General features: G+C 42.4%; 1 protein-coding gene across 3 annotated transcripts in view; it reads left to right on the top strand.

The window, feature by feature from the left end:
• LOC122804910 (integrin beta-2-like) overlaps positions 1-27,011 on the top strand; it is a 1,273,642-nt gene that overhangs the window by 404,809 nt on the left and 841,822 nt on the right. For all 3 annotated transcript variants that reach the window (XM_044075119.1, XM_044075120.1, XM_044075118.1), the window contains exon 3: positions 1,786-1,874. In XM_044075119.1, coding sequence (XP_043931054.1) covers positions 1,786-1,874 — 89 coding nt within the window. The remainder of the gene's footprint in view (positions 1-1,785; positions 1,875-27,011) is intronic.

Here is a 27,011-nt window from a genome sequence, read left to right on the forward strand (position 1 = left end):
CTTTATGCTGATATCAACCAACTTTGTGCTTTTAAGCCCTGAAAATCGGCAACAGGTATATTCTGAATCAGTTCATCTGCCTTGAGACTGCCACTCTGATATTCTCAATTTAGACTGGTAATTAAGTGATCTAATCTTTAAAGTATCACATGTGATACTTTCTTTTCATCTCTGCCTGGAATTGTGCTTTCATTATCCTCCAGAGGTATTTTGCATACTGAAGCAAAACTGGCTCTTTTTTTCAGACTTTTATTCAGTAGTTGTAGTCTACCAGCAGATCTGCGCACAGGTATCTAAACTCTTATCAAGTTCTATGGAAACAAACAGATTTCTAAAGAGCTTGCTGCTATAGCTGTTTCATTAAATATATGCTCAAATGTCTCTGCAAAGAAATTGGTGGATGGTGGTTTACTCTAATCCTTAAAGCTAAATATGTAACCTTTTGAATATGAGAGCTTTTGAATGAGTTATTTGAAGTGGCCTGTGATCATGTTTAACATTTCATTATTACTTCAGAAAGAGAACTCATTGGTGGGAATTCCTCATATCAGACTCAATATTTCAGTCCATAGGGATTCCTCATCATCTGACTCAGCATCACAACCCACACTGATTCCTCATCATTATAATCAGTATTACAGCCCACAGCGATTTCTCATTATTATCATAATCGGCATCATAACCCACACAAATTCTTCATCATCTGGATCAATATTCCAACCCACAGAAATTCCTCATCATCAGAATCTGTATCATAACCCACAAGTGTAAAGATGTATTCAGTATAAGCCAAATTTTCTTGCTCCTTAGACTTGGATTACAGAGATGGTTGTCCCCCTCCTCCATCTTTCTTTTGCATGGATGCACCCATAGAGTGGTAGTTTAAAAAAAAATTACCATGCACTCTTTCAGGTGTGTTCTCATTTACTTCTGTCTCTGTATCATTCTTCTTCTGTGACCTCACAGAGTTCTTAAGCTCTTCTTCTCCTTTCGGCTTTTCCCATTAGGGGTTACCACAGTGGAACAATGGTCCGCAGAATGATTGGCAGTAGAGTTTTATGGTATCGAGTTGCCAACCCGGTGTCCAACCTTCCACACAAGGTACACACATGCACACACTCACACCTAGGGCCAATTTATAGTGTCCAATCCACTTGCAGCATGTCTTTGGGATGTGGGAGGAAATCATAGCATCCAGAGGAAACACATGCAGCCGCAGGGGAGGACATGCAGATTCCACACAAAAGGCACCTCGGCCGAGAATTGAACCGGAGAACAGAGTTCTTAAGCTGTAATCTAGTATTACAGCAGTCCAGACAGTTTTCATGGCTTATAATTATTCTGAAACTTCTCCCTATAGTGTTATTTTGAGTAAAATACCACAGTTCCACATATATTTACTCAAGTGAATTCACAGCATCATTTGAAAATGATTACTAGTTTCACTTAAATCATATGCATTAAGCTCCAACCTGCATTTGTCAATTTATTGGCTGGTATTTGGATTGCATGTAAATCAAAGGTAAGGATGTGTTCACCTGATGTATACACCTTTCTCTTATGATTTATATACCTTTGTCTTGTGATTTCATATCTATACTCTCATACAGAAAAGAAACAGTAATTATAGCCATTAGAATCTATGCTGCTCTAATAATGTGTATGTTGTGTCTGCATAATATCACCAGTGTGATCACAATTTGCTACTTTTCATTGATTCTATGACTGCAAGTGTTTTATATTGTTTTGCTATCTGAAAATGGTCTTTGCTGTCCCTTTCTACAGTTCTTGCTGAAGAGTGCATCAAAGTTAAAGTGACCAACTGTGAGGAATGCATCCAGTCTGGGCCAGGGTGTGCCTGGTGTAAGAAACAGGTAGGAAAGATTTCTTAAATTTTTCAGAACATGACCATATATCATCACAAGTGCCTTACACTGAATCAGTGGTCTTTCTCCTGAACAAAAAAATATCTTCTGCAAGAAAGTGAATACAAGAAACTCAAATGGAAATTAACCCTGACCACTAAATGAGACACTATCTACATAGTGGTACTGTTAAGAAAGAAGGTGTTTTGCAAATAAATTTGTAGGGTTAGAGTTAGAGGCAGAGATAGAATTATCTTTACTCATGTGTGCTAACCCTAATCCTAACCCTACATATTAAATTACCAAATACCTTTTTTCTAACAGTACCACTGAACAAGACACTCATGCATGCTACAAATATAGGGTACGCACAAATACTGCAACATCTATCTCCTTTCCTAGCCCATACTGTAATGCAAAGCAGCAAATACACACATGCTCACATGCACACACACACACACACACACACACACACACACACACACACACACACACACACACACACACACACACAAACATGCAAACAAACACCCCAAGTGCTGAAATATTCAGTATAATGTAATGTTTTAATAGTCTGCTTACTTGCACTTCTGCCTTATGATATTCAGAAGTTACACTTTAACCTCTTGGTAGAGCACACTCAGTCTATTCATCATCACCACCATCATCATTATTCCCAGTTTAACTTCTCAAAGTCTTTTGGGTTTCTAATACGGTGATGGGAAAGGACCCCACTCCTACATCAGGGCATGACTAGAGTTCATGAAATTAGTATTGTTTCAGCCCTTGATGTTAGCCAAAAGTGCTCTTCTCAGCACCTGCAATGTGCCCACTATTGACTCCTGTAATTCATATGGAGTTACATGTATTGGTAGCATATCTAGGTATGACTGTAAATTCTTTTTTATTAGGCCTGCTGCTCCTTCTACTGTTGGAACTCTTGGGTCATTTTTCTTTCACATTGCTCTTGTTTCTGCCTGCAAATCTGGCATTTTTATGACTTTGTGTCCCACTATGAGTATGGCACTGTAATCACTAGGTGTATCAATTTCAATAATCAATGCAACTTTTGTCTTTTTTAATATACTTCTATATATGGTTTTCTCACATCTATTTTTTGCACTATTGGTAATGGGTGATCCCATGTGATATAAACTTCATCATTCTCTGTAATGCTCTGTAGGTCTTGTTTTCAATGCTTCTCAGCTACTTCAATATTGTAGTGTTTGCACAATCTCCAATACAACACTCTTGCTTCTTTATTGTCCCTTTCAGTATATAGGCCCTCTGCCATGAGTGTATCATATCCAGTAATAAAATGGCGACTGTTTCCAGTTCTTTTTTACAGATCCTGCATCTCTGTTTCTCCCACATAGTTAATGCACTTTGTAGACCATTGTGTATATAGAAACTATCCTGGACCACCAATATTAACCTTTTGTTCTTTGGTATCCATTTACTTCTTAACCATTCTTGCATCAAACCTTGCTCAACATGAGGTTGTTTGCAAGAGATCTCTGTACTGCCACTATATTTATGGATTTTCCAAATTTCGTTCCTTCGCATCTGGTTGTCTTCATTTATTCTTTCTTTTTTTTGGTACATTCAGTTGCTGACTGATTTTTGCCTTCTTCTTGTTTAATTTCCATTTCCACATTACACTGAAATGCGTCTACTAAATTAAGCAGGATATCATCTTAGACTTCCTTTCCTCATTTTTTAAAGCTTTTGCTACATTTGGATCTGGTGAGGTCAGTAGATATGTATGTAGTCCCATGACTGCAGATCTATAAATGTAATCAGTTTTGAGGAGGCCCTTACCTCCTTTAGAGCGAGGAATATACAGTTTTAGTATACACTGATTGTTAAATATCATTTTATAAGCATGAAGCATTTTTCTCATTTTTCTGTCCAACTGATCCAATACTTTTTGGGTCCAGTCAATCACCCCAAAACTGTAAGTTATAACAGGAAGAGCAAACTGGTTTCTAGCTTGGACTTTATTCCCAGATGTCAAGGTAGGCAGTTTTCAATATTAGTTTGTGTCTTCTGAAATTTTCTTTACCGAGTTTTACTCTCATTTTATCATGTTTTATTGCCAGCCTCTCATCTATTCCCATAGTTGATTGCCACTCTTTCATGGTCATTGTAATGTTACATTCATTTATCCATTAATGTAGGCTACTGTAAAATGATTTTTTATAATCTATCCATGCACAGTTAAATTCTTTCTCTTTTTACAATTCTCTGTGGTGGCTTCATTTAGGTACAAATTATCTTTTCTCAAAATAACTTGTTTTTGTTACCTTTTTGTTCTATTGATATGACTGAATCTTTTCTAAATGACTGTAAACTCTGTTTGGATCAGTTCCAGTATATAATTTGTATACTGTTGGAAGGCAAGTTATTGGTCTATAGTTTTAGGGGTGGTTTGCAAGTTCAGTCTTAAGGAGAAGTATCACTTTTTCTGTTGTTAACCAGGTTGCTGTCTATTCAGGATGTGCATATAAATAATTCATATTCAGGGAGTAAGTCTTTGTGTGAAGATGATAATACCTTTAACCAGAAGTTAGGTATTGCTTCTGAGCCTCGGATTTTCCATTTAGGAGTCTTTCTTTATTTTGTCTCAAATTTTCTAGTGTTATATCATGCCATTTCACATCCTCTACATTAGAACTCCTTGCTCTTTCTTTTAATACTTCTATACATTCAGCATTTTTGTTGTGCTAAGGAGGGTCTTCATAAATATTTTCTAAAATGTATCTTTTTCTTTTTTATTTGATGCTGTTTTCATTCATTTTGCTTTGTTTTCCAACTCTATAAATCTTTTCCTGGTTCATCAATGAATACTTTATTTTGTAATTTTTCTTTATATTTAATTATATATCTTCTAAGTTGTTCTGCTTGTGTTGATATTTTTATTCTTTTATTGTCAATAATGTATGCTAGATCCTGAACTGTTTTAATACGTTGTTCTGCTTTTGTTCCCTTTTCTATATTCTTCTAATAATGATACTTTTTTCCCAGGATTCAATGAAGCATTTTTCCCCATGCCAGAATAGTGTAGCAGTTCCTGCATGGAATATGGCTGCTGAGCGATTCAGTAAACAAGGCTGGGGGCGTGCACAGGCCTGCCAACACTATTCTGGCACAGACATCACTGAAGAATGCTAATTACCTCATTTGCTGGTGAAAACCATGCAAATGAGGTGAATTAGTGATTCAGTAAGCAGGCAGACATCGTGCCAGAACAGTGTTCATTGCAAAAATGTATTCTTTACTGACTGTGTACATTTCTGCAAAAATCAAAACGGGGGCATGACAGCTCAAAGTAAAGCATGTATTATGACTACTAGGCATGCCAATGGCCAAAAATATGACCATTGGCATGGAAAACAGTTGCAAAAGTATGAAAATAAACGTTTTTTTTAGCCAGTTTCAGCCGTTTAAGCGTAGTGCAGCAGTTCACAAATGAGATTGTGCAGAAAATAAAAAAAAAATGTGAAAAGCCAATTTTGAGTGAAATCTGCATTTTGCCATTATAGTGGGTAGCATGCAGAATCAAAACAATAACAGATAACACTGGTTGCTAAGGGGAAAGGATCTGGTGTAGTAGTGTAACAAGGGACTAAGGCAGTGGGGTATGCAAATGAGCAAAATTTACTGAATAGCAAAATGGGAGACTATTGTCTGGATGCACCTAACCATGTAGGAGCTATAAGGCAATGGTGTAAGCAGGAGAAGCAGCTGACATGAAAAGGGGGTGTTTCATGCTTCATGTAAGCACATTAGAGCTCCACGGCTTCCATTTGAGCTGAGCTAAGCACAGCTAAGCAAGGGTGTGTGTCTGAGGCTGTATTTACTTATTCCATGAAATGAGGAGCATGTTCGCATCCAGGGGAGGGCCATTTCTGCTTAAAAGTGTTTACTTTGGGTTCCTATCAGTTCATCGAAACTTCAGCAGTTCGAACACCATATGTTCGAACTGTTACATTCGAAAACTGATTATTGCAAAGACGCGGAACACCAAATTCTTTCCCAGGGAAAGAATTCGGTGGGCCGTTTCTGTGGTTTCACTATTTTCAGCACTGTGGTAGAAAGTTACGGGTTGGGTTCAGGTAAGTGTGTGATTGTGCAGACGTTAGGGTTAGGGCATGGGTTAGGTGAGTTAGGGTTAGGGCGTGGGTGAGGTGGGTGTGTGATAGTGACAGACTTTAGGGTTAGGGTGGGATAGGTGACTTAGGGTTAGGGCGCGGGTCAGGTGAGTGTGCAATAGTGACGGACCTTAGGGTTAGGGTAAGTGGATAGATAGTAGTGTATGTACAGTTTAGTGTAGGGTTAGATGTAGGATTTTAAGTATATGTATGTGGATTACTGTTTTTATGGTGTGCTTGTGTTGCGTGTGTGTTTCTTGGAACAGCAATTTTTTTTCCCTGGGAAAAAAAATCGCTGTTCTAATCCTTCTGTGGTTTTGCACTTCGAGGTTAGAAGTTTGAACATACAGTGTTCGAACTTCTGCCATTTTGTTGAAGTGATATAGACCCTTACTTTAGCTAAATAGGTTTGTGCGGCACACACCGCCTCTTAAACAAACAAAAAAAAATGGAAATAGTAGAACTGTTTACATTTGGGCAGTGGGTTTGCTCGGCACGCCGCAAGGCTTAACAGGGGTGAAAATGGGAAGGGAAAAAATGTGAAATAGCAGAATAAAAGCAAACAAGTACAAATAATATAGCTGGCAGGTGGAATGTATCATAGTCAGCCAATCATACAGACAGCATCTGCAGCACAAAAGTATAAACTATGCGAACACCTTTCAGTCTGGTTTTGCCCACAAACTCTGCATCATTAGTGTACACACTCGGGGGAATTTAAGCTGACAGAATGTTAGGGGCTGCTGTCACCTTGATACATCACTATGTGCTAGACGTTGAGGTCCGTGAGGAGGATTATGCTGACAACTGACCCAGACTGAGGAGGAGGAGGAGAGTGTTCAGACCCAGGGTAACCTACCAGTGGCTACATGATCTGGACATACTAGAGCACTACAGGGAGGACATGGACATACTTCAGCAACTCATCAAGCTGTGCTGGCCTCACCTCAGACCCAGAGCCAACTGAGGGGAACCCATCTCAGTGGATACAAAGGTATGTGTAGCCTTAAGAATACTAACTACAGGTACTTTCCAAAGACCTACTGGGGACATCATGGGGATCTCACAGGCATCTGCTTCCAGGGTACTCCACCAATTCCTGGATGCCATGTTACCACATGCCAGTGAGCACATTTACTTTCCCAGCACCTGTTAGGAGAGAACCAGAAATATGCATCTCTTCCACCATGTAGCATCCTACCCAGAGGTAATAGGTGCCATAGACTGCATGCACATCCACATCAAAGCACCACCCAGTGAACAGGGTAGGATCTTCGTAAACCACAAGGTCTTTCACTCCATCAACTGCCAGGTGATGTGCAATGCCCAGGGCATTATCATTAATGTGTGTGCTGGCAGCCCTGGAAGCTATCACGACTCCCACAGCTGGCATTCTTCACAGCTTTACCAGGGATTTGCCAGGGGTGACATCCCGTATGGCCATCTGGTGAGGAATGCTGGCTATGCACTGGAGCCATGGACCCACTCAAGAATGCCATAATGAGGCACGCGCACAAATCAGGATCATTATAGAGCATGTGTTTGGGATGCTCAAGTCATGGTTCCGCTGCCTTGACATATCTGGTAGAGCCCTGCAGTACTCTCCAGCCACATGTGCACACATGTTCATAGCATGTGCCATGCTACACAAAATGATCCTGCAGAAACAGCTAAAGCACGAACAGCACGGGGTAGGGCCACACAGCCTCCCACCATTGCCAAGGTCCCCACAGGCATAGAGGGACTTGGAGGAGGAACCTCATGAGCCAGCTCCTGTAGGCAGATGGAGACGTGCCCAGTATGCCCTGGCCTTGGCAAAGAGGCAACGCATAGCACACACACTGACACTGTAGGGACCCAGGGACTGACACCTCTTTCTGACTCACACACACAGTAAAATGGATGACACATACATCACACTACCTGTACCTTACCATGTATAGGCAGTATACTGCATGTATCCGACATAGGCAGCCCTCAAGCACCATGCTCACAACTGCCGCAGGTACAAGGTAAGCCAGTCTTCTTAACAAAAATGAATGGAGTAGTATGTTCTGGTAGCATATCTATGGTATCGCTGCATGCATGCAAGGGAATGGGGTGGCCTACCTGAGATAGCAGCAGGCAACTGAAAGCTATGTGGGACACCAGGAAATGTTTTCCCAACACTGGCTTCCCCTCACTATGCAGTAGCACCCAAGGTGACAAATCCCACTGCAGTATATGTGGGGGGGGGCAAGTAACTGAGGGTTCATAGGTCACAGGCATGGATGGCAGTGTGGGGGTCCCCTACTCACCCTTCAGCCACACCCAGCAAGTCAGGCATACAAAACAACAAATAAAAGTCTGCCAAAGGCCCACAAATGGCCACAATTGTGAAATACCCCCCCTACAGACTTACACAGTGTTAGCACAGCAGGTCTTGCAGTTGCAGTAAGGCTCTGAAGGGTAAGAAGTCTGAAACCCAAATGTGTACCATTACAATCTGACCTGTGGTCTTTAGTGATAAGACAGGGCACAATAATATGCTAAATGGAACCAAAATGTAAAGCAAATATCAGCACAATCTGTGCAAATGTGTACAGTTGACAGGTGTGCCCCCCCACACACCAATATTCCCATAGAAATGCAGTAACATGTATGTCTGTTGGGAAATAGCAGCAGAGCACACATTGGCAGGGCTGTCCCAATCAACATGATAACTTGTTGCATGACCACAATATGCAGGGGTTAATGAGCTATGCATATGTGTGGTTAATACTGTCAGGATGTGTCCAGCACTTACTCCCGGCTGTTGTGTCATAGTGGCCTAGGTACAGTACCGTGGTTGACAGGGCTATGTTCCAAGAACTGTAGTGCCAACTATTTTGCATGTCAGCTACACCTATGGTAAGAGTTGTACACACTGTCCAGATGTCAATATCTTTTAATGCAGGAAAGCTGGACATGTCATTGACAGGATGTTACACATATGGAGAGTACACAGCTTGGAGTAACCTACACAGTGCCTACCATACCTCTCAACTGAACAGACCTATTGCAGAATGTCCAGAGGTTTGCATCATATTTGTGGTCTGTATATCATGAAATAGTGGGTGTCTGGCAATTCATTGGCAAATCACATGAGACTAGTGTCAGACTTCATACTCTATAGAAACACGCATGCTAATGCAAAACCTATTATTGAATCACCTTTCTAGGTTTGTAAGGCCAATACTTAAAATGGTCCCTATATTTAGGCCTCTGTCCCCCAATTACTTATGGCTTTGTCCAGATGCCTGGCTCTCAGAAATTGAGAGGTATGGTGCCTAGTAGGACAGGAGGTACATGAAGGTCAGTGTACTGCCAGTTTTTAATAGCTGCCACCTTTCTGTGTCAGCACTGATAACATGTCACTGTCCAACAACCATACCCCTGGAATTACACAGGTTGTCGCAGAAGGAGCACAAGTATACCTTGTATATCTGTTCTGCTTGTCCTAACATTACATTTGGCTGCCAACTATTTGCAAAACAAGAAAGGGTCATATCAAAACAGCAATGGTAGACAGTGGGGAAGCAGACGTCATACCCATAAGAGTAAACAAGCAATTACCAAACCAGTCTCCCAAATGTCTATGTTTGGCAGAACATTATTAACACCCTGTCCCCATGTGTGGGCCTTTGACTGACTGTCATTTTTGGGTTTGTCCAGATGTCAGTCTGTGATGGTATGACAGCTAGGCCCATATGTAGCCTCATCATAACATATATAGTAACACAAATCATCTAAGAACCACAAAAAATGGAGTAGTGCAATGATGGACAACCTGCTAAATAGGTATACCCAGAGGTGTGAAATCCACCACCTTGTGTGTGACGTAATGACATGTACCCTTCCCACATCAGAATTACAAATACATAGCAGCCACTGTGGCCAAAGCCTGTGACTGGAATACAGAAGGACAAAGAGGCACACATAAGGGGAAGGGGAACCACTGGCCAGACAAAAGGAGAATGTGCACACCAGAACAAATTGTGCAGTAACATAGGTGCCATGCAGTGTATAGAGTCAGTAAACATCACCTGCAAATACACAACACACACCCATGTAAGTGGAGGTCCACAACAAAACAAAAACCCAAACGATGGACACCTCAGAGGCAAAATCACATGAGAACTCCACAAACCTACACACCACAGACCATGTAGACTCCACACACCAGGGTCTTGCAAACACTAAGGCCTTACCCCAAATCCAAAACACCTACCCTACACAGATAAGCTAACAGCACTGTCCCTCTACCCCGTTCCATACAGTCTTTGCTGAGGTGATCCCTGTCTGGCATACAAAGCAGTCCAGACCCTGCCTTGATTGGACTACATCTGGAAGTCAAGGCCCACTCCATCAACCTGTAGGTGCTTCATCAACATGGGATGTGATATCAGTATGGATTGTTGGTGTGACAGATACATGTACCACACATCCCCCATCTGTGGAATTCACTCCCTGTCAACAGCAAGCCATGTGCCTCAATACCCCTAGTGACGTGCTCCCTGAATAGGTGCACAGGAAACACAAAATACAGTCCTGTGATCCCACCTGTGTCCCTGCTGGAGAGGACCTCTGTGTGCTGACATGTCTTAACATTCGTCTTCGTGGGTTATATAGGCTTCAGGACCAATTCCCTAGTAATGTCATAGCAACCTATCAACCTATACACAACTGTCTGTCAGTGGTTCACCATATTACTCTGTACTCCTCTGCCACTGACATACCTGGAAGTCACAGTGCTATGTGGAATATACTGCATGTATAATGGACATTTCTGCATGGTAGAATGCACTCTGTACCCACACCCATATCTTTCAATCTCTGACAGCAAGACATCTGGACAAGGTCATATATAAAAGTGGGACAAAGGCCCAATGATAGGCACGTGTTGTAAATATTGCCCTTACATACTAAGAAAGTTGGTAGAATAAGGGGTTTTGCATTAGCAGGAATTGTCTGAAGGTTATGAATGCTGAAACACTAATGTCTGTCATTATTTTGTAAAAGTCTTCAATTATATGCAAATAACTTGCCATAAAAACACAAGTTTATTTAGAATGGACAAAACTTCTAGACAAACACCTGGACAGTCTGCGAAGAAATGTACAGTTTAGAGGTATGGCCATACCAGGGTATGACTTTTCAGGTAAGAAGAATACCACACAAGCAGGAGATCCCTAGCTAGTATATCACCAAGTTCCTGGACTGTTTACACAGCTTCATCAGTAAACTGGCTGTAGCTACACCTCTCAACTGGCCTCTTTGGGCAAGAATATATATAGTCAGGCTCTTAATATTGGTCTGTGCATCATACATTATGTATTCTTAGGTTCATAGGTTCATAGGTTTGTACTAGGCTATTGGCCCTAGGGCTTATACAAGCCTAGGCATAACAATTCCCTGGATATTTCTTCCCACAATATTTACTTCCCTGGAATCCTGTCTAGCAGGGTGACTGACGTGATCCCCAGGATGAATTTCAAGCCAAGGAGGCTCTCTGCTTGACATGTATGGGTAGTCTATTCCAGAGTATGGGGAGTCTCTGGGTCAGGAATCGATACCTCCAGCATGTTTTGTTCATTGTGATGACAAGGTTTAGATCTCTGGAGCGTGTGGCTCTGAGGGATTGGCATTTCTTTAAGTGGAGCATGTCCAACAGCTCAGGGTTTGACATGGTCTTGTATGTTAAGCAGAGATCGCCTCTGAGTAGACGATATGCCACAGAGTACAGCTGGAGTTTTTTTTAGATGGTCAGCATAGGGCATCTGCTTTAGGTCTGTGATTCTTTTAGTGAATTGTATTATTTTTTTTATTCCTCTGATAAAGCACTGTGATGATCTGAGGATGTCTGTCACTAGGTAATGACACAATACATTCCAGTGTCAGACTTAAGATATGTCAGAAAATGTCTGCTAAAGCAAACACAGTACCTCTAGGAAAGTCCTGTTTACTTTTGAGAGGTATGGCTGTAGTACACAAAACCTCGGACTGGAGTACAACTATCTCTGGAATGGAGTCCCACTCTCACTATAGAAGGTCATACTGGGAAGGCTCCTACACTTAGAGAATCACAGGCCATGTTGAAACCCAAATCGGATTATATGACTGTATTGCACATATATGTCTTTGCATATAGACAGCTATGTACACCTTAACTGCCCTACATGCATCCATCAGACAGGATTATCCTCAGCTAGCTGTAGTTGGCCCATATGTGATATATCTGCATCTGCTGCATGTGATAAAGAGATATATACAGATAACAATATGTCAAGCATACACACACACAGACGTGGGGAAGAGAGAGACAGACAGTGATAGAGAGAGAGAGAGAGACATAAGGGGACACAGAGAGAATGAGTCATGCACACGGATACCCCGAATGGCATAGAGTGATGTCCTGCTGAGGACAGTGGCATACCAGTCGTAACCAGTTGCATGTGCCAGCAAAAAGGTGAGCTCCATTGTGTAATAGTACTGAGGTGGGGGTTATATCACATCACATGCCTTTGTGTGTGTGTGTGTCTGTAGGTATAAGTATTGGGAGGCCGTTCCCACTCAGTACACTTCCCATTTCCCTACTTCACAAGATCTGCTGTTGTCATTCACATTAGAAGTACCATTTGACACTTGTCAACCCAGTAAGCTCTGTAGTGCATGCGATAACTGTGTAACTCTGTAGTACAAGTAGCTAGATAGGTAGGGGTTCTAATCTCATTCCTGACAAATGTAAGTGTGTGTGTTTGGTTGTTTGTCGGTGAAACAGTTTTAGGCAATTCCTACCCCACTTCAGCCCCAACCCTATAACACTATAAGCTCTGTGGTGTATACAATAACTATGTAACAGTATAGTACAAATAACTAGATAGGCAGGGAATTTATTCTCAGTTCTGGAAAATGTGTGTGTGTGTGCATGTTTGTATGCTGCAGTATTTTCAGTACTTCCCCACCCATAACACTTCCCAGTGCCCTACTTTAGCAGTCCTGCTGATGTCATTCACCTTAGAAGTACCTTTATGCACTTGTCAGCCCTATAAGCTCTGTACTGTATGTGATAACTGTCTAACACTATAGTACAAATAACTAGATAGGCAGAAGTTTTGTTCTAAGTTCTGACAAGTAAGTATGTATGTCTGTAGGATGAAGTATTTTGAGGATTTTCCCACCCAATACACATCACAGTACCCTAGTTTAGCATTCCTGCTGATGTCATTCCCCTCGGTGTACTTTTGGGCAGCCCTCAGCCATATAAGCTCAGTGGTGCATGCAATAACTACGTAACAGTATAGTGTAAATAACTAGATAGGTAGGGTTCTGTTCCTAGGTCTAGGAAATGTGTGTGTGTGTGTGTGTGTGTGTGTGTGTGTGTGTGTGTGTGTGTGTGTGTGTGTGTGTGTGTGTGTGTGTGTGTAAGTGTATATACAAGAGTTTGTAAGTGAGTATGTTTCTAGGATGATGTATTTTGAGGTCTTTCCCACCCACAACACTTTCCAGTGCCTTACTTTAGCAGTCCAGCTCATGCCATTGCTCTTAGAAGTACCTTTGGACAGCACTCAGCCCTGTAAGCTCTGTGATGAGTGTAATAACTAAGTAACAGTATAGTACAAATAACTAGATCAGCAGGGATTCTGCACTCAGTTGTGGCAAATGTGTGTGTGTGTGTGTGTGTGTGTGTGTGTCAAGGTGGTTGTGTGTATATTTGTAGGGTAATGTATTTTGATGCCCTTCCCATCCAGTACATTTCCCATTGCCATACTTTACAAGGGCTCTTGATGTAATTCTGCTTAGACATACCTTGCAACACTATTAAATCCTATAAGCTCTGTGACACATGTGGTAACTGCATAACACTGTAGTATACATAACTAGATAGGGGTTCTGAACCCAAACCTGGCAACTATGATATTGTGTGTGTGTGTATGGGTGAGAATCATATCCTCTGGGGTGTGGATTATACCATTTTGAAGCATGTACCACCCAGTACACATCCCACTGCGCTACTTTACAAAGCCTGCTGATGTCATTCACCTTAGATGTACCTGTATACACATATTAGCCCTCTAAGCTCTGTGGCATGGGCAATAATAGCGTAAAACTATAGTGGAAATAATTAGATAGGTAGGGGTCCTAACCTCAATATTGAAAACTCTAGTAGTGTGTGTGTGAAGCATATCCCCTGTGGCTGTTGTGTATGGGGATTATACCATTTTAAGGCCTGTTGACCTCCTACCCATGACATTACTTTAAAGAGCCTGTTAATGGCATCTGCTTTACATGTACCATGTAACACTATACAGCCCATACCAGTCATCTGTACAGATGTATATGGAATATCCACGTTTGCAACCTATATGTGGTCTGTGTCCCCTAACAATGAGCATTCCCATGATATCATTGCCAGATATGTAAAAGTTACCATAGTGACACACATGCCAGCATCAGACATCATACCTGACTGACACATCATGCTGATACAAAGTCTGTCACTCTATCACTTGTGCAGGTTTGTAGGAGCAGTAGACTAGACCAATCACTATGTCTGGTGGGTTATCCCACCATCAGTGAAGGCACAAGATTACCTGTTGTAAGAGGTTGCAAGTTATGTCCCAGGCATATAATCTATGTGGAGCATGTCATGTGTAAGCAGCACTATAGTACATACTAAAAGTAGATAAGTAAGGTTACTAATATGTCTATTGGCAACTATGTATGTGTTCCTGTATGCACAGCCCCTGTGGCTGTCTTTAGTGTGTGTATGTGATGGCTATACCATTTTGTGTGCCTCTTCCAGCTTGTGAACTCCCCCATTACCAACCTAGTTTCAGCTCATATAGATGTCATCCACCGTACAAGCACAGTTACACAGTTTCTAACACCAATCCACTGTGGTGCATGCAATGGTCATATCACTGTGTTCATAGGTTCATAGGTTCATACTAGGCTATCTGCCCTAGGGCATTTATAAGCCTAGCCAGAATGTGTTTGGCTTTCGCCACCCATTTTAAATTTATTTTGCTATGCCCTTTTTCGAGGTTAGTATACTGTGCCTCTGTCTAACAGTGACACAGAAGTGATACCCAGGGTAAACCTATGATCTCCCATCCACTCATCAAGATTCCTCTTGAAGAGAGTCAATGAGGGACTCTGCCTAACCTGGACTGGGATTTTATTCCAGAGTGAAGGGAGCATCTGGGTTTTGAATCTGTCCCTCCAGCATGTCCTATTTATTTCAGTGCTGAGGTTCAAGTCTCGAGCGCGTAGCTCGATGGGATTTGGATTTTCTGAGGTGCAGCATGTCCATTAATTCTGGGTTGGACATGGCTTTACACATCAGGCACAGATCGCCTCTGAACAGGAGGTATGCCACTGAGTAGAGCTGGAGTTTCTTTAACCGGGCAGCATATGGCATCTGTTTGACCCCTTTGATCCTCTCGGTGAGGTACTTTTGGGGTCTTTCCAGTTGCTGCAGGTGTCTGGAAAGGTACATCCCAAAAGGAGCATTGTACTCAATTATGGGCCTGATGAGGGATGAGTAAAGAGGCACGATGACCTCCCCTGATCTAGATGTGAATCTCTTCATGATTAGGTGGGCTATATAAAATGTTTTTCTAACCACTTTGGCCACGTGGTTGTCAAATGAGAGATTGCTATCAACTTGGGTCCCCAGGTCCCTAATTACTTCTTCTGTACTTAATGGATTACCACCTATGTGGTAATTTGTGGGCACTTTGTTTTGCCAAAGGGGATGACTATACACTTTTTGGCATTTAGCTTGAGGCCATGGCTCTGGCACCAGTTGTCTGTTTCTATGATGCCCTTTTGGAGGATGCTTGTGTCAGCTGGAGAGTCGATTATGGTGCCCAGTTTGCAGTCATCTGCGAACTTGGTCAGCCACAGTCCTTCCATGTTGGCCTGTACCTCCGAGAAATATATACCGAACAAGAGAGGTCCCAGGACTGAGCCTTGTGGGACACCACTTGTAACTGGTTTGGAGTCTAACATGGCTCCAGCAATTCTAACCATGTGGGTTCTGTCCTTGAGCCAGTTTGCAATCCATCTAGTGACATAGGGGTTTATATTTAAGATAGTGAGCTTATCTATAATGCCCGAGTGGGGTATTGTATCGAAGGTTTTTGCGAGGTCCAGGTAGGCTGTGTGGACCACCTTCCCCTCGTCAATGGCCTTGTTGACTGTTTCAAAGAAATCAACCAGGTTTAAGAGGCAGGATCTGCCCTTAACAAAGCCGAACTGGGTAGGATCCAGTGTCTGTAGGTCCCCAATATCTTTATTTATGAGGTCCATGATGATCCTTTCCATAGCTTTGCAGACCAAGCTAGTCAGGCTTATGGGACAATAGTTTCCAGGATCCGTTGAGGCACCACCTTTATGGAGAGGGACCACTGTTGCTGTACGCCACTCTTTGGGCACATATCCTGTAGTAAGGCTGAGATTGAACAGTAGTTTTATGTTTGGGTTTAGCTCTTCTTGGAGTTCATGTAGGACGCAGCCCGGGACACCGGATGGTCCCATTGTTGCTGTGTTTTTTGCTTTGGAAAGGGTGGCTCTTACCTGAGCATCTGAGATGTCAGGGGGGCAGCACTCTGCTGGGATAGATATTTGCCCTTTTGGTGGGGAGGGGGGGGGAGAAGTTTGCGCTGAACCTGTCAGCTAGGATGTTGGCAATGTCTGTGGGTTTGGTGTATTTTTTGTCATTTTGGACTAATTCTGAGCATATCTGGGAATTACCACCCAGGTTCCTAACATAACTAAAGAAAGCCTTGTGATTATCCTTAGTGTTCTGTGCAATTTTTCTCTCGAAGCTGGCCTTAGTCAATTTTATGAGTGCATGTAGTTTTTTGCTAATACTGATCAGTGATGCCTTCCCTTTTTGGGATTTTGCTCCATCATTTAGTAGCTTCCTCCTTCTAGTGTATAGTTTGTTTATGGCTGGGGTCCACCAGACAGGACGTCTGCCTTTGGAAGATTGGGTATTGGTTTTATTTGGGATCGCATGATCCATGCATTCCTGAAGGTGTTCATAGAATGCATTTATAAAGGATTTTGCGGTCTGGGCCGTATTTTCCACAGACCCGGGGGCTTTGAAGGATTCCACCTCGGTTTTGAGGAGTGTGAAATTTGCTTTAGAGAAGTTTTTCACTGTGGTTTTCTGGGCAGGGGGTGGGGTCGGGATGTGAATATCCAGTGAGATTAGTTTATGATCTGATCTTACCAGTGAGGGATACACTTCTGGTCTGGAGCATTGAGTCCCCATATTGGTGATGATCAGGTCCAGTATGTTTTCCCCTCTTGTGGGAGTGGTAACAAGTTGTTCCATAGCATTTGAGTTTATAAATTCTAGGAACCTTTGGGCTAGGGTATTGGAGCTAGAGTAATGCTCCCAGTCTATGTTTGGGTAGTTGAAGTCACCCAATATAATGGTGTTTGGAGAGACCTTCATATTTTCCAGTGTTCTCAGGAAGGCCGAGTGGTGTTCTGGGTTTGGGAGGGTGGTCTGTAGCAGGCTATAAACTGGAAGGCAGTTTTACCCACTGTTAGTCGCACATGGATAGTCTCTGATGCTTCGTGCTTTGCCACCAACCTGGAGGTGTGGGTATCTTTGATGAATATCGATACTCCCCCTCCTTTTGTGGTTTGGTCCAAGTTTTGGGGCCGAAAAGCATGGTATGAGGTATAACCTGGTAGTGCTGGGGTGCTCTCGGGAGCCCTGAACCAGGTTTCTGTTACTGCACAGATATCGATGTTCTCCATGCTAAGGAGAGTTTCAAGTGCATGCATCTTGAGGTTTAGACTTCTGGCATTGAGTAGCATTACTCTTAGTTTATTATCCCTTGTGATACCTATGGAGGTGAGTTTGTCTTTTGAGCCTTGCCTAAAAAAGGCACTATAGGGTTAGCAAGAGCCTTTGCCAATATCCGAAAGTCCAGGGTTGACAGGTGCAAGCCATCCCTAGCGAAGCATCGTGGCTTGTCGAGCATATCATCCCAAGCTGACAGGCATTGGATCCACTTTGAATGACACCAGTACTTAAGCCAATTGTTGAAATTGATCATCTTGTCTCCATATTGTGGCATCATTCTTGGTGAGGGTAAGATGCTACTCAAGGTCAGGGTCATACCGGCCTGGGCTACATGGTTAGAGAGCTCCTCTATGTCTCTTTTCATGTAGTCCAGGAGGTACGTCTCAGGTCATTCACACCAGCATGGACAATGACTGAGTCATATTTCTACTTGACTTGGAGTGACCTGAGTGCTTGTGTTATGTGGCAGATCCTAGCGCCCGACAGACTGCTCACTGTGACCCTCTCCTTGTTCAGCCTGGTGAGCGGGACGTCAGTGTGCCTGACGATAGAGTCACCTATTACAAGTGTATCAGGTGTGTTGTTTAGTCTTAAGGGCTGTGACTGTTTGGCACACTGGCTTTGTGAGATATGTGTTGCACGTGTTTTGTTTTGGGGTAGCGGTTGCTTGGGTGTCTGCTTTGGAGGTCTCTGCTGCTTAGGTAGATCTTTATTTAGAGCCTCTGAGTATGTTTTTGAGTGATTATGTGTTTGGTTTGCTGTCGTGGTAGATCTATGTGAGACTGGAATTGTAATGAGTGTGGTTTCCTTCTCCTCCTGACTGGTTAATAGATGGGTAGGTCATCTACTTTGATAAGTGTCACCTCCATGTACATGTGTGTTTCAGTGCATGTCCCCATGCCGTGGTGTGTGTGTGTGTGTGTGTGTGTGTGTGTGTGTGTGTGTGTGTGTGTGTGTGTATGTGTTTGTGTGTCAGATGGCACTAACATATTAAGGGACTCTGAACCCACAATTAGCAATCATAACAGCCCCTGCAATTGCCATCCACTTCAATAGTAGTGGCAGACACTGCCACAATACAGTACCACTGTGCTATTTGTGTTATGTATCTAGCACTATTGTTTGTAAGGCTGTGCAGGTAGAGGCTGTGCTCATCCCTTCATCAGCTGCCCCATGTACAGGACTATGACTCTGTGTGCACTACCAGCACGACAGGCCAGACATGCATATGAGATAGCAGACACACATTCTGGTGACTGTCAGGATAGACTAACACAGGCTGACTTGTGTCAGAAATACATACCCCAAACCTGTCATAGACAATACCAGGCATACCCTCATCAACTGCCTGATGGTTGAGTGGATGGGATAGAAATGGCAGGTGCAACAGGTGCTGATAGCCAAATCTGTTGCAGTTAAAGTAATGGCTAGGCTTGTGAGGGACCTAGTGGCAGTACTCAAGTAACCTCCTCTGTATGTGTGAGCCTGTGGTCCTACAAAACACCCAGGTGACATGTATGAAGGGTAGGTGGCTGTGTCAAGGGTATGTATGCAAGGTCACACTGTCTGCCACAATTGCCCCTCACACGCTGTTGCATGTAAACACACCTGGTAAACATGTACATATATAGCTGTACCTTGGCTATGAAAAGATCACTGTGTTTCCATTCCATCTTGCTCATTGATGCTGTCAGCAGTCTCATAGCCTGCAGACACACAGACACCTGGAACACAACCAGAATACAGTGCGTGACACTGCAGTCAGTCAGCAGTACTAACAGCAATAGTGCATCATGGCTAGCAAGGTACACACACCTCGATGTGTACCCATAACTATTGCCAGCAGACAGCACCTTACACAACATGACATTGCTACACTGTACTATAGTCACCCTGTGAATCAGACCCATATGAGCATGTCTGTGCATCAATGGTTTAGATAACAGAGTTGTGGCACAAGTATCATCACATGCACAGGGTGTGGTGTTGGATTGCCAGAGGCTTAGGCTGGGCCATATGACTGACATAATGTGTGTGTGTGTGTGTGTGTGTGTGTGTGTGTGTGTGTGTGTGTGTGTGTGTGTGTGTGTGTGTGTGTGTGTGTGTGTGTGTGTGTGTGTGTGTGTGTGTGGTGCTTAGCTGGGCTGTGCAGAGGAGCTGTGAGTGTCTGGTGGTGACCAGCCTGTGATAGGAATGTGTGAGTGTTTGTCAGCACACCATCAAGCCATGTGGATACCCGGCACAGGCTGTGTTGGGCAGCCATGGGCCATACATGGCAGGGTGCATGGTTCACTGTCTCCCGATAGGGCCATGGGAAATGGTTCTGCCAGGAGTATCACTGGCACCACCAGGCCCAAGGACAGAAGACTATGACTAGGTGACTACTGGATCCACTTCCCTGTTAGGACTGGCCAGGACAACATTCTTATGGCCTGCTCCAGTGTGGTGTAGACAACACCCACCCTTTGGTAGTGCTGTTGGTACTGCCACTACAGGACTGTGAATGTGCAAGGCCACGTGAGCTCTCAGCTGATCATGTTTCTGACCTACGTCCACCTGGCCGATGCCCTACTCCCATCACATGCTCAAGCACAGACATTGCACTGTCAGGCAGTGACAATGTCTCACCCCACTGTCTATCCAATCATTGGCAAGATGACGTATGGCATCACAAATGCCGTGGAGGTCATCATGCATGGCAGGAAGCACTGCATTCATGACCCTGAGCATCTGTCTAGTGTTGTGATCAGTACACGCCTGTGCCTCCATGATGGACCATAACATGCATCTGGTGACACCTGCTGTGGCACTTGTGACAGGGGCTTGATGAGCACCAGTCCTCCATTGAGCAATCCTGTCTATCTGCCTGTGTGTGACCTCACCTGCTGTCTGGCTATGGCTGGTGTCTACACTCACACTCACCATAGTCAACACATTAGCCTGTTCCATGCCAACACCCTCCACCTGTCCATTATCCATGGCTGCTGGAGACTGGGTATGTGTGGGCATACTGTCTGTGTACTGGGACATGGTGGGTGAAAGTGGGATACCAAACAATGGCACAGATTCAGGCTCCAACAGCCCCATCTGTGCCTCACTATGACCAGCAGCATCATGGGAGTCCGCTAAGACACTGACATCAGGTTGTGAGGGGGAAAGACACCAACCCCCACGTTCACCCGCGAGGGGAAAAAAACATATGTAAATTAATACCCTACAGGATTATGTTTGCTGATATAAACACACACACACACACACACACACACACACACACACACACACACACACACACACACACACACACACACACACACACACACACACACACACACACACACACACACACACACACACACACACACACACACACACACACACACACACACACACACACACACACACACACACACACACTCCTGGTACAGTCTGGCATAGCTTTGACACCTATGGGCCCTTCAGGGCAGACCTTACAGTAGTTCTGCCTGCCACAATCCATCTCTTTCACAGCTACTGTAAGGCCCACACCAAATCCTACTGTGTGATGGGCCTATTAGCAGAATGGTAATTGTGACCAAGACCAAGGTTATTGGAGTGAGCTATACAGTGTCATCAAGTGCATATGCATGTACTGTAAGAGCTGGCTTACTGCTATACAGACTACACACAATGACAAGGTGTAATGATATGTGATGATAACTGATGAAGGAACAAGAGTATACACTATCACTTCAGCACCTACACAGTTCAGACTCACAGGGATTCATTTCAGGCAACATTGCAGGACAGTCTGCAATACATACAGGAAACATGTAAAGTACTAGGTGCATAGCCTCATAAGATGATACCAGGCTACTGGCCTGATACCCTCATAAGCCTGGCCCAGTCTTTCCCCATGTCCCTTCCAAGCCAGCACATGTTTCCCCTGTCCAGCTCTGACACACGCGGGATTCCAGGCGTGTCTTATCCATTTCCCATGCAGTTGTCCAGCTTCTTCTTTAAGAGGGCTATACAGGTACTCTGCTAGAAATGTGAAGGAAGTGTATTTTACAGACAGTGTATTGTGTGAAACACTGCACTATACCACCACCAAGTAACAAGTACAATAGATGTCACAGACCAGGTGAGGGCCTTGCGTGCATGTTGCGTGAGTGGAGTTTGTCTTACAGATGTGCAGAAATGCCATCAATGCCGGTTTGGAAATGGCCTTGTATGCCACACACAGGTCACCTATGATCAATCTGTATGAGACTGAGTACAGAGAAAGGGCTTTCAGCCTATGTGTATACGATAGGTGTTACAGACTCTGGATTTACCTGGTCAGGAACCTCTGTGGTCTCTGCAACTGCTGCATTTGCTTGGCAAGGTACATGCCAAAGGAGCCATTGTACTTGGTAATGCATTTGCTAAAGGTGGAGTACAGGGATGTTGTGGCCTCCCTGTTCCTGGATGACAAATCCATATTTGTGAGGTGGGCCATGTAGACAGCCTTACGTACAATGGTGCCCACGCAGGTGGGAAACTGTCAGGTTCCTACCAACCTTGGTGCACAAGTCACCTCATACCTGATTGCATGATCAGTACATTATTGCTGTCATAATTAGTGTGGATAACATCTGCCACAGCAGGGAGGATGGTGTATTTCCTGGCATTCAGTTTGCGGCAATGCTGCTTGCACCAGTCATTAATTTGAGTTAGGGTCTTTTGGAGGATGCTGATATCAGTAGGGGAATGTAAGACAGTGGCCAGCTTGCATGCATCTGTAAATCTGGTCATCCAAAGACCACTGCTTTTGTCTTGTAGCTCGGATATGTACATCTCAAACAGTACAGGCCCTCAGACAGATGTTTGGGATACACCGCTCTGGCAGACTCTACTACTAGAGGTGCGTTCTACTACTCTGACCGAGTGGGCACTATCATTGAGCCAGTAAGCTACCCATCTGGTAACCTACAGGTTGACTCCTAGCTGTGTAGGCATATGTATCCTGGCTGTCTGGGGATTATTGTGAGAGAATTGGGCAAGGTGAAGGTAGGCAATGTAGACCATCTTCCCCTCGTCCTTGTGTTTGTTGACCATTTCAGAGAAGTCGACCAGGTTTAACAGGCCTGATCTCCCTTTGAGAATACCACACTGTGTGGGCTCAAGCATTTTGAGGTTGCCGATGTCCCTGTTCACAATGTCCTTGATATTGCCTTCCATGCCCTTGCAGAGCTGGCTAGTCAGACTGATGTGCATATGATTGGCTGGGTCAGTGGATTGCTCTGCCTTTGTGTATAGGGATGACAGTGGCTGTCCTCTGTGCAGATGGGATGACACCGGTGCTCAGGCTTTGGTTGACTACAGTGTGTAATGGAGCTGAGAGAGCATGCCTGAGTTCATGTAGGATTCAGCCAGGGTTGGTATCAGGTCTATGGAGATTTCTGTGTGTTGCCTTTGAAAGGGCATTACTGACCTGCTTCCTGATGATGAGAGGAGGGGGGGGCAGGTGCTGTGCATGCACATATGTACCAATGGGGGGACAGGGGGGTGATGTTTAAACTTCACCTGCCTGCAGCAGGCTGCCTATAGCTATGCCGTATATGTATGTGGTGTTACTAACCATCACTACAGAGCAGATTTAGGTGTTGACTCTGGGATTGCAGACATATTGTGGATGGCCTAGTGATTGGCCTTGGCGGATGTGTTCAATTTGCACTCAAAGATAACCTTAGGGTAATTCACCTGTGACCTTATTTGCTTGTTCAGACCAAGGTGACATTGCATCCAATAAGGCACCTGCTCCATCTTGGCCATGTCCAGCAATTATTTCCACTTATTATGGTACTTGTGTATTGCTGCTGTCCACCACGGCTGTTTACCCTACCTTGAGGGAGATGATTTTCTCCTGTCAGGTATTGCTGAGTTCATACAGCTATGTAGGTGCTCACATAGTATTTTGGTGTGTGCTTGGACACTACTGCTAGTTCCAACTGATGAGATGGTGGCTGTAAAGCTACTTCTACCTGCTCTGAGGAGATTTATAGTCATTTCTGTAAAGTTTATTTTGTTTGACCCTGACAAGGGGGGGTACAGGGGAGATGGTGACCTGAACAGTGATGGCTATGTGGTCAGATTTTACCAAGGAGGATGACACTATAGGAACGTATGATTGGATGAGAATGGTAGTATTTCTTAGCAGAGACCTCAGTTCTACATTATAAGTCAGAATTGACTATCTTATTTATGTTTTCTTGCATATTATGCAGGGGCCTATATGTCTTGTTTTAATTTGTTTAGTCATTTTCTCATTAATGTATTTATTTAGCCCTTCACACCATGTTCAGCAATACTTGTCTGATATTGTTCCTTGCTAATTTTTATAACTGTATTTTTCTGGTCTTCTTCAGTTGAAATATGTAGTCTGACATCACATTAGTTCTGTTTAACTAATTCTAATATATACATGAACATTCATTTATGTTTTATGTTGCTTAGTTTTAAATTCATCATTATACTGAATACTATATCAGATGTACTTCTAAATAGTTTTTAGCAGTAATATAAGTAGTTTCTTTCATTCCTGAATTATAAAACATGAGATGTATTAATTAATAAAATCTGCTTACTATTTCAAATTTGATTCATATAAAACACACTGGGCTTTGTAGCATAAAGTAAATATTATTAATAATAATTCTATTCTAATTCCATGAATTCCTGTTTATGTGATTCTGGGATTCATTCTTGCTGTATGTGGTGTAAAGTTCTTGACTCATCATGACCATGGCATTTCTAACAAAAAAGTATGTTTTTTCTTTTTTTTTTTTTCAAATTTCAGGATATATACATATTTCTGTTAATGTTGCATATTGATTAGACTGCTGCAAAATAAGAACTTTGATGCCATTTCAGTTAAAATGTCTCAATTTAGATAGTATTCAGACTTTAAATAATGTTCACATACTATCCTGCCATTTAGCATGAAAATATATTGACTCCTATTAGACATAAGGAAGTACATAATGTTTAGCCAATCATCCTGCTAAAATCATTTTAATTTTCTATATCTAAGCAGTCCATATTTGAAATGTCATCTAGTTTAAATGTCGATGACAAGGCATATTTGCCCCACCACCCAACAAAAGAGAACAGTATAGCAGAAACCAATCAATATCCTAGTCTATAAAAGTAATACAACTGTAAATAAAACAAGAAAACTGCATGCTGTAATATACCACTTCACCCAATGCAAAAGTCACCCTGCATTTTTACTGATTCTGCCATAATTACAGCCACACATCCCAAACACTTCACCCAATAAAACATCAGAATGACTTGGATTGAAGCTGCTTTATGTTTATCCATAAAATCAGGCATAAAGTAATGTCACATTTGTGGAAGGTGGCCACTGAGCTATTTAATCTTAAATTCAAGTCTTTGGCACAATATAGTAATATCATGATGCACTCGTCATCCTTACAGTTGAGAAATACTCAAAATCCAGTAAAGCATAACATACTAAATAAAATAAGTAACTCATATTTAGTCTTTATAGCACTGCAGCATACTGACAGAATCAATGCATTAAAATCTAATATTTATGAAGGTTGTCTACCAATGAAAAACAAGTTGGAACTACACCACGTAACAGCAAATGGCACACAGTAACAACAGGAGATAATTGTTTGTGATTGTGTCTTTCGGCTTTTTCCCGGTTAGGGGTCGCCACAGTGGAACTCTGGTCCGCTAATGATTAGCAGTAGAGTTTTACGTGCTGGCTTGCCAGGCCTAACGCACAACCTTCAATGAAGGAACACCCGTTCACGCATGTCGCCACACAGACGATGCTCTAACTGAGGATCGAACGGGCAACGTCTAACTGTGAGGTGACAACGCTACCGCAGCACCAGTATAAATGAAGAAATTTCAGCTTGAATCTCTTATGGTTTTTAAGTGAAGATATCACTCTTAAACTGCATGCAATCTAAATCGTATAATGATAGAATACATAAACAGGTATACGCACAGGCACCAAACCACGCATGTAACAGACGAATAAATATAATTCAAAGAAGATGTGCCTCATAAATATATTCAGTTAATCTAATACAAACTATATCACCTTCTCAATAATTCACCAATAGTATCAGTGAAAATGAGAAAGATGCATCATGAATCATCATAGCTATTTTTCTACTTTATCTCTTACATGCTTCACAATAATCATTCGAGCTCCAAATTCCTCTGTCAGCTACATATTCTATCTGCTATCATATAACAAACATAAGACAAGAAGGGATCCACGACATTGTGCATGTATGTGTATGTTTGTAAACCATGAATTGCTTTTATTAATGGAATCTGGTGTTATTAAAATATTTAAAGATACATTTCTTCCTCAACAAACTTGACCTTTGACCTTTTAAGTGTACAATGTTAAATACAGTTGTGTCTTATGCAGTAACTCATGAAAGTTTGAGACTTAAGCAGAAAACAAGTAAGTAAATTAAAACAAAGAGAATTTTGAACCATTCTGGCTCTATCCTTGAAACAATGATTTTAACAAAAGGCTGCAATGGCTATCCTTTTTAATGAACAAATTAATAAATAAAAAGTACAAGTCAAAGTCATCCATGCTATTCATTACTATTTTATATATATATATATATATGTGTGTGTGTGTGTGTGTGTGTGTGTGTGTGTGTGTAATTCAACTTATTTAAGCATTATTTGATTTTAACCATAAAGGAAAGTAATTTGTTTATTTACAAAACTATTACTTGTATATTCTAAATTGCTATAAAATCAGTCACACCTTCTATAACCAGTTTTATTTAAAGCTATTATGTGTAACTAAAGGTATTATGTGTAACTAAACTTATACAAGACATCACTCACACACTAGTCATACTTAATATATAATTTAGAAATAATTAAGACTTGTTATAAAATCAATAAGAAAAAATATCAAAAAAAGATTACCTTTCTGAAGATATTTCAAGGTTGTGAATGATGACAGAGTAAACATAAACAGCAAATAAAATATTTATTTGTCTCTGAGCTTTCAGCTCTTCTCTTTTACTGTCCAATCACTACTTGTAGCTTTTTAAAGATGAACTCAAAACCACGTCTTCTGAAGTGTTAAGTAGATTATCCTTTTGA

This window comes from Protopterus annectens, chromosome 6.part0 (assembly GCF_019279795.1).
Source record: "Protopterus annectens isolate FY-2018-M chromosome 6.part0, PAN1.0, whole genome shotgun sequence".
Lineage (NCBI taxonomy): Eukaryota > Metazoa > Chordata > Ceratodontiformes > Protopteridae > Protopterus > Protopterus annectens.